Source organism: Vipera berus (assembly GCF_964194415.1).
Source record: "Vipera berus genome assembly, chromosome: 2".
NCBI lineage: Eukaryota > Metazoa > Chordata > Lepidosauria > Squamata > Viperidae > Vipera > Vipera berus.
The window spans coordinates 71,528,123-71,540,272 of record NC_138203.1 but is presented as its reverse complement, the minus strand read 5'-3'; the positions used below and the strand labels follow the sequence as shown (position 1 = coordinate 71,540,272).

At 33.7% G+C, this 12,150-nt stretch overlaps 1 protein-coding gene across 5 annotated transcripts in view; it reads left to right on the top strand.

The window, feature by feature from the left end:
* Positions 1-12,150, top strand: part of PIP5K1B (phosphatidylinositol-4-phosphate 5-kinase type 1 beta) — an 82,388-nt gene that overhangs the window by 43,890 nt on the left and 26,348 nt on the right. For all 5 annotated transcript variants that reach the window (XM_081321214.1, XM_081321216.1, XM_081321215.1 and 2 more), the window contains exons 4-7: positions 424-554; positions 2,814-2,931; positions 5,630-5,782; positions 8,181-8,480. In XM_081321214.1, coding sequence (XP_081177340.1) covers positions 424-554; positions 2,814-2,931; positions 5,630-5,782; positions 8,181-8,480 — 702 coding nt within the window. The remainder of the gene's footprint in view (positions 1-423; positions 555-2,813; positions 2,932-5,629; positions 5,783-8,180; positions 8,481-12,150) is intronic.

Sequence of the window (12,150 nt, the reverse complement as noted above, 5' to 3'; positions counted from 1 at the left end):
CCTGCTTAAATTATATAATGATTTATGGGAGCTGTTAGAATTCCAGAGCACTCAGAAGATTTCCAGAGTTCTTCCTTTCTTGTTGTAGACCAACTGCTGTGAAAAGGGCGAGTGCAGGCAGAGGAATGCTCATTTCCCCTCCCCCTCCACTACTAGGCAGCTTTTGAGGTATGAACTTTCTTTTCATACAGTATGTGACCTATGAGTTTCTAATAATGCTTTTTAATCTTTGTGGTAGACTTGTATGAAGTACTGAGATCGTTTGTCTCAAAATCTGAGAAATGCTCTTGGATGAATCAACTTGTTTTTTAGACAGAGGAAGCTGGGACTTTGAAATATTCTTAGAGATGTATAAGGTTAGAAAAAAAAACCTATATATTGCAAGATGACAATTTTAAAAATAATATGTATTTGTTTTTGCAGACTGCATCATCAGCTATCAAAGGTACCATACAATTGGGAATAGGATACACAGTGGGCAACCTTACATCTAAACCAGACAGAGATGTACTTATGCAAGATTTCTATGTAGTTGAAAGTGTGTTTCTTCCCAGGTAAAGGATGAGTTAATTATTTTTTATTTCCATGAATATTATTTAGCAGTATTGTTGATTAATTCTGGCGATAATCAGTCTTCCTTCTTGGACTCACCTCACTTTAAAAACAATCAAAAGAAAATTTGTCAGATTTGGTTGAAATTCCCCTGATCTTTCTGGGCATATATAGATTTTTGTATGGTCCGTTTGAACAATTTTGTATCGTATTTTTAGGTATCACTCACTTGTTTTGATTATGTTATGGATTAAAGAGAAGACTGGTTTATGAGTGTTTTATTTATAATAATAGATAAAAGAAAGAATTTAAGTCATGTACAATTAAAATATACTTTGAGAAATAAAGAGATTTTTTATTTCATAAGTAATCGCACTGATGTTATATGTATGTATGTAGAGTTTCATCCTTGCTTCTCTAAATAGTCAGAATTTGTTTTGAATAAGAAGAGTAAAGGGGAATATTAAATGAGAACAGAACAGTTTGAATGCTGTTTTATTGCATTTGTGGGAAATGATGGGTGTTTTAGTATGAAGTATCTACTTAACAAGATAGTAAAACAAAAATTTTCGGAAATCTATACAAAACCAAAATTCCAGTCAGTTCTTCATGTATTTAAGGAAACTATCTCAGTGCATGTTTGTGAAGAGCATATTATTTCACATTATTTAGATTTTTCAGTTAATATGTTAATCTTAAAGACTGTTGTTTAATTCCAAAGAAAATATAATGAAGGTTTCAACTAAATGGCATATATAAGTATAGATATTTAGCACATATTGACTGGTAGTCATTATGACACAGGAGTATGGCTGAATACTTGCTTAGGTCGCAGTTAGTATGTTTTTAAGTGATAGCTCTTCTTCATGGAGAAGTGCCACAGATTAATTCAGAAATTGGTTTTATCTCCTGTTTGAAGAAAATAAGGGAAAATCTAGCAATAGAAGAAATAGAATCTTTGTAATAAAAGATGAAATTACACTCTAGAGCACGGGTGTCAAACTTGCTGTATGACGTGGCGTGACGTTTTTTGCATTGCCAGATCTGGGGTGGGTGCAGTCTCCACCGGGAGTTTGACACCCCTGTTCTAGAGGTTCAACAACTGGTATCACAGTGTTCGCCTCTTGAAAGGCCTTTTCCAAGCAGAATTTGATAAGTAGTAATTTTTGAAATCAGTCACCTGCAGATGTAAAAAAAGAAACATAACAAGAAGCCACAGGTAACATAATGTAATGTAACACAACAGATAGATTGGGCTGCTTTAATAGTATATAATGTATGACTCTTTGCAGAGTTTTCCTACAACATTTGTATCATGCAGATTAAATTAATTTTATTGTTAAGTTTTTCTGAGTTTTGAATCTTTAAACAAATTTGTATTGACAATCATTGTTTACATTAACATTTTCTTCTGTAATGTCAGTAAAAGCTAGAAATAGTAAATAGTTTTATGCAGAAAAAAATATAACTAAAACAGACTAAATGCAGAGCAGAACTTCGGCTGGCTACACGAACAATGGCTCAGTTACGTTGCTTTGCTTAGGAACAATGCGTATGAAGTTTCAAAGCTGCCATTTTGAAAAGTTAATTATAACTTGGTGGCAACTTTTGGGAAGGCTTTGGAAGCCACACTATTGGCCTTGAGAGGACATAGGTTGTGTTGCAGATTATAGGCTGTGAATTCTTATTATGTAGTTCAGTTCTTCTCAGGAAAAAGAGAAAAGAGGCTTTAAAATAAAATAATGTATTGATTAAAAACATTCAGAAGCAATGAAAGAGTAAAAAACAGAAATTATGAAAAAAACAGAATGAAAAATAAATTCAATTTGATGCTTTTCAAGACATTTTGATAGTATATTGACAAGGACTATTCCTCTTTTGTGCTTCAAACTTCTAATCTGTATCAATTTTAATGAAGTACATAAAGTATTTTACTGAGAAATGTTATTTGGAGGCTGATGTTAATAATTAACATTTGAAGAAGATGTTAGTTGCCGGAAACACAGTATAATCCTGTACATCTTTAAAGGCATTGGTTTTCTTCAAGAAGAATATTAGAAGAAAAGGAGCCCCAAACATTGATTGATTGATTGATTTTTTTGATTGATAGATATATCCTCATATTCTGTTATGTTAGTTTATTCTTCAGTCAACAGAAGAGTCTGAAAAGGCTCCTATTTTTAATAAAATTAAAGTTAAGATGTATGTATTGTAAATGCACATGTGCAGACATAATATTTTAAATTTCTCTTTCAATTCAGTGAAGGAAGCAATCTGACTCCTGCTCATCATTATCCAGACTTTAGATTTAAGACCTATGCTCCTCTAGCTTTCCGTTACTTCAGAGAACTTTTTGGTATTAAGCCTGATGACTACTTGGTAAGAGTTATTCCTTTTTTCCCCCCCACAGAGTATAGGGAACCTAAAAGCTCTTTCTGCTTCTGAACCAGTACCCATCAATTACTTTGATTTGTGATTGGATTGAGTAATGCACCTGACATTATAGTGTAGAGAATTGTTTAGTATTATTTGCTTTGATTCAAACACCAATTTCCACTCATCTGTGTAATTATTTTTAATGGAGAAAGGGTAGCAATAATGCTTTAAATATACTCTATGGGAATACTTTCAAATTGGGTCAGGCAAAAATCCCTACATTATCAAGATGTTTTGAAGTGCATAAATTTAGTTGATAGTTAACTGTTTCCATTTTCACCTTTTAATTGCTGGTCCTGAAATTTGATATATTAATTGACAGTTCACCAACTGAGGTGTGGCTGTACTCAAAGTCATTATTTCTACTAGAAATACTATAATTGAACTTAAATACCCTGTGGGTTTTGCTGATTGAATTTTGGTGAAGAGATATAATTCATTAATTTCCTTATAATTGTCTAACAACGTGTATAAGTGCATGCTTCCTTAGGGAAACATAACCTTTATATAGAAAATTAAGCAACTTTTAGAATGTCCTTTCAAACATGCACAGAGCAAAATGTAACACAGAGTAAATCAAAGAACTGCTGCCATAAGATCCCTATTGAATGCTTATTATTCTAAATAGTTAGAAGAGCTGTAGTATATTTCAGTATTGCACTGTGCTTGCAGCTCGGTGCAGGGTGGAACTTTTTCCCTTTTATACTTAATGTGGCACTTAATAAATAGTGTAGCATAAAATTCAAAACCTGTCGAAATGATAAAAAAGATGTTTTCTTGCCAGTAAGTTACTGCTGGCAAAACCTCTGACTCTCATCTTTCCCAAGTCATTTCACCTTTTTTATATAGTTTTCAACAGAATAAAAATGTAATGCATCATAAAGTAACATAAATATACTTTGTTAAGTGCATTAATAGGTAAAACAAACATATCTATTTGCAGTGCTAAAACATAATTTAATAGGATGTGACTAGCAGGAAAGGCTTTAAAGTGCTGATCTTACATATTCCTCTCTTCCCTTTTGTTCTCCTATGAGAACAATAGAAAGAACAAAGTTTAATTCACTTTTAGCTGTACCATATGCCAAATTTGTAAGTACATATAACTGAAGAATTTCATGTTTTAAAAAAATTCTAGACTCTTCAGCCAGTAATAAAACTTTCTTCTCAACTTCTTCAGTGTGCTTCGTGATTTATATTTCATCATGATTGTTGCTAACAAGATGCTAGAAATCTGCCAAAATAAGATTCCCCTTAACTGAGGTTTTAGTTGTATCACAGGAATCATTGGACAAGCCTTCAATATCAGTGTGTGCTCATTTTTGCTAAAGCACAGTGCAAAAAAAATAATATTTATTCAATCTGGGATAAAAACCAGTGCTTAAGCAACATTGATGGCCGCTATTACCATATCTGAGCCTCAGGAATTTTTTTGTCGAGATTTTCCCAAACCATAAAATATGCCAGGTGCACCTTTTTTATATTGACTGTAGAGTTTAATTTTTGATGACATCTTTTGACTTCTAATTGTGCTTTCTTTTTAATCTGCCCTTTGAGTTCTTTACTTTTCATAAATTGTGTACACCTGGGGATATGCAGTTTATTAAAGAGAGCCAATATTTTGTATAGAAACATTATCTTGTGAGAAGCTGATTTCTTCCTTTCAGGTTTATCAAACGTATCAGTTCCTCAGATAAAAGAGATATTGTGAAGTTTTCACATCTGAATATTTCAGTGGCCATTCTGGCTGCTGAGAACATGTTTTAAAATATGTTAGAAAGTATTCATAATTAGGAATACTGTTTATTATTCCAAAAATATAAAGCAGCTAAAATCAAGGAAATTGGCAGTCCAAAGAGTGTTCTAAACATGATACACCATTAATTTTTTATTTTATTTGTTCACATTAACCTGTATTCTTTTGTGATAAGTTAACTTATTCTTAAGTTATGCATCCCAGTTATTTATATTGCTTTAATTTCTGTTGAAGTAAAATTTATCTTTGTCTTTTACAAAAAGTGCTAATGAGAAAAAATAAGACTAATCGAGGATGTGTTTTGACCTGAGTTTTTACACTACCAGACACAGAGGATTAAATCTGTTTTTAACCACAAATTAACCTCAAAAACCTGGACTTAAAACATAACTAAAGATATTTGCCCCGAAAGATATTAGTTAATTCTACTTTGTCATATTGTTAGATTTTTTCAGGGCAAAGTCTCTAGGTTTTGACTCACTTGATTAACCAGGAGAGTTTTTAGTAGGTCAGCATTGCATGGATTCTATTGCAGAGAAGAGGAATTGTGTAAGACAACATATATCTTCTTGCAACTTTTGTTTGTATATTTCAATAAATTATGCAAAAAACAAAAGCCTCCTGAGTAGCCTTTTCAGTCAACACCAGTAACACTTGGTGTTCTAAAAATTGTATCAGAAATAGCATACCATGTCGTGAAGAAAACATTATCACTGTTTCTTTTCTTTTTTAAAAAAATAGACCTTACACAGTTGAGTAGTCTGGGTAGTTTCAAGGACCTTGGTACACACAGGTCTCCTTGACTTCCTTTCATAAAATACTTTAAAACATATTTCTATATATCCATGCTGCAGAATGGCATTAAATGTCTGTTTGTGTATTCAGTATTCAATTTGCAGTGAACCATTAATAGAATTGTCGAATCCTGGTGCCAGTGGATCCTTGTTCTTTGTCACTCGTGATGATGAATTCATAATCAAAACAGTTCAACACAAAGAAGCAGAATTCCTTCAGAAACTGTTGCCTGGCTACTACATGGTAAAGATACTCAAGCTCTTTTTAAATTTGGTTTCTCTTTGTGTATGTGGATATGTTTAACTCCCTTGTTCAACTCTTGCTTGTGTTCTTATGAATGTTAAAAATGGCCTTTTCTCTCTTAAGTTTGTGTTCCTATTATATTGCATATAATAAATGGGAGAAATTAAAAAATAAATTTGAGGTTAATAGACAAACTTTCTTTAATAAGTGGAATAATTGATCATGATACTGATAGATACCCTATTTTATCTTGTTTCATTGATAAATCATTTACCTCTAAAGGAGCAAATTATAAGTTTGGCTTATTATAATTTTTATTTTCTCTGTTTCAAAGCTTAATACAGTTTCCTTGGTTATTCAGTTTTTAGGTATGAAAAATCTTTTTACAAGCCAAAAATTGATTGCAATGTTGTATTTACTGCAGATTGGTTACTGGTCTGTGGGAACCTATATAAAATTTGCTTAATGACTGTCTTAGATAGAAGGGCAATTCAGAAATAAACCTCCATTTGATTATCAATGAGAGACACTTGTAGATACAGACCTTTTATTATATACTTTAGAAAACTGCAACATTACATTGCTTTTCGACATAATCATTCAAATTGAAGCACTTGTCATAACATCTTACAAGGTTTGAAATTCCTTAGTAGTAGTCACTTGGCACCAAATCTGAGGTGATCAAAACATCCCAACGGAACTGCTTCAAAAGTTCTTGGCTGCCTCTAGCGGTGTGTGGGCAAGCATTATCATGAACCAACACCACACCGAAGTCAGCATGCCCCAATGCTTGTTATGGATGGCTCATCTGAATTTTTGTAACGTTTCACAGTAGACTTCTGAACGTCCACTAGCAGTACTCCTTTGGCATCTTCACATTTGGTGGCATTTTCAATGGCACCACTTCCGGTGTGATGTTGGTGTTGGCGCCAAACGACTACTACTAAGGAATTTCAAACCTTGTATGACACTATGACAAGTGCCTCAATTTGAGTAGCGATTATGTGAAAAAGTAATGTAATGTTGTAATTTTCTAATGCGTATAATAAAAGTTCTGTATCTGAGTGTCTGTCATTGATAACCAAACAAAGGTTTATTTCCGAATTGCCCTCATAACATAAACAGCTGTGTTGTATTACTTTCCATTCTTGTTAACTGAATTTGCCTTTGAAGCTAATAAGAGGAAAATACGATTATTTTTCATTCTAATTAATGTCACTGTTCAAGTAATACTTAGCTACAGTCCAACAGTCTACATCAGGGCAGATTCCAAGAAGGATGAGGAAACACATGTTGTTTACTCCAGATGTTAGTTTCTCAAGCTTTAAGCATGTTGTTCTTCTTGCAGGTCCTTTCCAGGCAAACTTACCAATTTGATACAAAACTTTGAAGTCTTTTTTTTTATTCAAAGGTGGAGTGATGTGCTTGAGGGCAGAAGACTCCTATGTAAAACTGATTTCTCTGCTCACTCTGTGGAGAGAGAGAGATATAGAAAGGAAGGGAGGAGAGGTATAAGAAGAAAATGATGAGTGGGGAAATGGATTTGTAGGACTAGACAGGAAGGGAAAAAGAAGATGAACTGTGATTATTATCTTAGGAGGTTGCCTGCAGAAGGAGCGCCAGAAACAATTTACATTCAGTGTTTTGCAAGCTGTAGTATTTTAAAAAGCAATTTAAAAGAAGCTAATTTAGGGCAAGGAACTTCCTGGTTTTTTTCTCCCCACTTTGATTGAATAAGAGTGATTGTTTTCAGAATGAAGCCCAGATTTTATGAATTAATGGCAAGTCTATCATAACCACTAAAATGGTTTTAAACATTATTGAGGGAGATTTTTTAACTTAGTCCCAATGAAGTGGTTTCATCTTGTAAAGTTATAAGGATCTGTTATTGTTTGAAGTGGTACAAAAATTAGAATTAAATTATTAAAATGGTATCTTTATTTCTACTCCAACCCTTATATAAAATTAATCTTTAATTTTATTTGAACAGGTTGCATAAATTTAATTTTTAATTTTAGTACGCCTGGTATTGCAAACTGATATTGCGTTTGAGAAATCTGCCTTAGTCCGAAGAGTTCAACCACCTGACTAAAGTTTAGAATGTTTGAGTTAGCACTTGGACGCTTTTTAGTGGTGGGTGCAAAAATGATTTGTTGAAATAGAAATGATTTGCCTATCTATATTTACTTATGTGTAGAACTCTGATCTTGGTTATACTTTACAGCAGGAGTGTCCAATCTTGGTAACTTTTAAGACCTGTGGGATACAGCTACCATAATTGGCTGGCTGGAGGAATTCTGGGAGTTGAGGTCCTCAAGTCTTAAAATTGCCAAGGATGGACACTGCTGTGTTATAGTATTGCAAACGTTCATTGATACATTTTGTGTTTCTTTTTAAGAATCTCAACCAGAACCCAAGGACGCTCTTACCCAAATTTTATGGCCTGTATTGTGTTCAGTCGGGGGGTATTAATATAAGGATAGTTGTGATGAACAATGTTTTGCCTCGAGCACTGAGAATGCATTACAACTATGACTTGAAAGGCTCTACGTACAAAAGAAGAGCATCCCGAAAAGAACGAGAGAAGTCTAACCCCACATTTAAAGACCTGGATTTCTTGCAAGATTTGCATGAAGGATTATATTTTGACTCCGAAACCTACAGCGCATTGATGAAAACACTACAAAGGGATTGCCGAGTAAGTGAAAAGTTTTGAGTTCAATATCTATAATCAGGCCATAATTCTCTTGTTAACAAGACATTGTACAAACATTGTAAGAAGATGGATTGTCCTGTGGTTTACAAAACCTATGCCATTATTGAATAGTTTTTTGGTGTCCTCAATGTAGAATACACCTAGAGCGGCCTTCAAATTAAACTACAATTTACTTACTTTTATTTTATTTTATTCCTATATTGATGCTTTTTATTATTCCCTGTACATATCATTTGTCTTGTGCTGCAAATTAGGTCACACCAAATGAAGAGTAGATCCCATTAAATTCAGTTATTTATGAGCAGACATAGATAAAAATGTGCTACCGGCCCTGCAGAAAAGGCAGGGACAACCCCTTTTACAAGAAGGCAAGAGGCTGGAATTACACCTGCCAAATACAAAAACAAATAGAACAATACACGAACCAAGAAACAGGAGCTTTTCAAGCAGTTGCCTTCAGCAAACCAGCCCTCCTACGCATTCCCCCTTATATACAGTTCAGGGCGTGGTTTCTCTCTGCCTCCTTCCGAGGAGCCCCATTGCCTTCCTCTGTTTACTCCTGATTGACTGCCTCCTGCGTCGGGCGTCCTTGAACAGGGCCAGCTGTGGGTCATCTTCATCCACGCTGCCAGGCTCACACAGCTGGGTCTGCGTCGTGACCAGGTGAGAGGGGCCTGGCTGAGGGCTCTCATCAAGCTGTCCAACCCCCTCAGCAAGCTCTTCAACACCCCCCTCCTCCTCCTCCTCTGAGTCGTCCGACCCAACTGCCGAACCCACAGGCTGACCCTGAATCACAACATTTACTTAGTTTTTTGATATGGATTAAGATGTGTGTACTCAAGGTCCGTTGCCTTTTTTACTTAGCTGTTTGGTTACTCTTTTAAGACCAGATGTTTTTACAGACATTATTTGTTGTGTTCCATATTGTTATTAATTATAATACCATTTCTCTGTCTTGTCAAGACATAAAAATAGTATGTCTTCATTTTTATCTTCTTTCCATCCCAGGTTTTTACAGTAGGAATGTCCTTTTTCTTTCATCTGTCAATTTCTTATTTCTTTTGAACCTTCTCATACCCTGCCACACTTTGCCCCATACATAATGTCCTGTTATATTCTCTTGTACCTTAAGGCATTTATTTCCATTTTGCTGCATTCCTCTTTTTTTCATAAGCAAAATTATTTCTCTGTTTTAAATTTTGAGTACAGAATGAAAAATCAAAAATTACATTAGTACTTGAAACACAAGTACTAATCTTGTTATAAATTAGCTTTTATGGATTCTATAGTATTGAAGTTTTGCAGATGTATGGATGTATATACTTATTAATAGGTTTAACTATTTAAAAAATTGGGAGTAATTTCAAATAAAATGCTTTAAGATCTTAACAAATAGAATAAATAAACATAAAATGCATGTTATTTAAGAAAATTGAGGGGAAATTATTTTTCTTAGCAAAAAAAGATTGAAGCAAATCTATTGGTGTACAGTGTAGCTCCAGCCACAGTTAAAAGTAGATTTTTTTTCTTAATTCTGAGGTGGGAATATGCAAAAAGTTATTGACATATTGTTAAATTGTTTTTGGAAGTTATACAGGCATAATTTTATATATACAATAAATTGTTTGTATAAAGATCTATGAATAAAAAATCTGAAGACAATTATTTTGTACATTTTTCTATTGAACTTTTCACAGAAAATGGCAGCGTTTTTTCATAAAAAATCTAGATGCTTAAATACTCTTGCTTTTACAAATTTAGATTAATCAATACATTAATGGGCATTAAATTTACTTACACTTTACATTTTTTTCCTATGGAAGAGACAGAACCTTAAAAGTCTGAAAAATACTTAGGTACAGTGTATCTCTGACTTGCCAAACAAAAAGCAAATTTAGCTTCACATATTACATTCTTTACAAAGAAAACACTTTCCTTGGAATTAACATGAAGCCCATCACAACATTAATTATGGATGTGTGTGTACCCATGTATTCGTGGTTGTGTTGAAAATAGAAACTTGCTTATGAACATTAGTACTTCAGAGAAATATGGATGTGTGTGTAACGGGTGTTAGATTTTTGATTCAGTTATGAATGCTTCAGATGCCTAAAAGTAATCTTGAGTAATGTGATTTATGGAAGTGATGATGGTTCACAAAGATGATTGCACTCTTGAATGCCCATGGCAAACGTTTTGCATTTGTGATAAAATAAAACATGATGGCAGCCTCTTGGAGCTGAAAGAATTTAATATGGTTCTATTGGTTAAAAACTGTCTGAGAAAATAATGTGTTTGAAATGCAGTTATAGAGGCAAAGAGGCACCACTTCTAGCAAAGTCCCATGCTTATTAGCACACTGTAGTATTGTGTCAAGTCTTATTAGTGAGCATGAAGCCACCTTTTGTTCAGAAATCAAGCGTGAAGTTGATGATCTAATAATCAGCTGCAAGCTCATCAGATGTTCTTCCTAACAAAGGACATTGTTTGTCACTGTAGTTTCTGGAAAGGAATATTCCATGAAGTCAGGCAATTAGTGATTATGTGGAATGCATAGGAGTGTATTCTGAGAAGACATATATCAATACTCTCTTATAAAGGTCAAAAGGTTAATTACAGTATAAAATTATGCTTAATTTTTAAAATGTTTAAAAAGTCCCTTACACTAAAAATAAACTATTTTAAGTGATGTAAAATGTGGATTAAATTCCTAAAAGGTTGCATATTGGAAAAAATATATTTTAAGGGAGCCACCCAGTGCCTGTTGAACTGGAGTAGGATATAAATTATATGATGGAACACTTATTCAAAATGTATTTTCTGTTTTCACTATTTGGATATTTTTGAGTCATTCTTCTTTTAATTCCTAAAATGTTAGGAGGACAAGCAAGTCTAATGTTTTCAAATAGGGGAGTTGTGTTTTAGTATGTAAGTGATTTTGAAGAGTGTAAACTTCAGCTGGTGCAAAACACAGTGGCATGAGCAAGACACGTATGCATTACACCTCTGCTTCGGGGGCTGCACTAGTTATCAGTTTGTTTCCTGATCCAATTCAGGGTGTTGGTGTTGATCTTTAAAGCCCTTCGTGGCATGAAATCAGGTTATTTGAGGGACTGCCTCGTCTCGATTTTATTTACCTGTCCTATCAGTACCAGCAGAGATCAGATCAGATCTGGTATTATAAGTTCTGTCACCTAGGAAGCTACATTTAGTGGGCCTTTTCTGCCCTGTTGTTCCCACTCATTGTTGGACTTTTAGAAGTCCTTTAAGACTTGGTTATGCCAGCGGAACTAATGATCTGCTATTTTTAACATCCCTTTTTTCTATTATTCTTTGTTTTAGCTTGGGTTTTATAGTTTTAATGTATTTATTAATTGCTTTTAGCTTTTTTGTGTGCTGCCTAAAGATGGTTGTTTGTGAGATATAAATTGGTTTAATAAATAATAATAAAATAAATGGATTTAAGTGCATTGAGTTAATTTAGATGTCCATGCTATTTTACAATACTTGACAGGATTGTATCCTAAAATCTTTTTTAAACTTGGTTTTTAACTTTTGTATTTTTGGTTTTTAATTACCCTGTAAACCGCCCTGAGTCCTCCGGGAAAGGGCGGTATATAAATGTAATAAAATAAATAAATAAATAAATAAA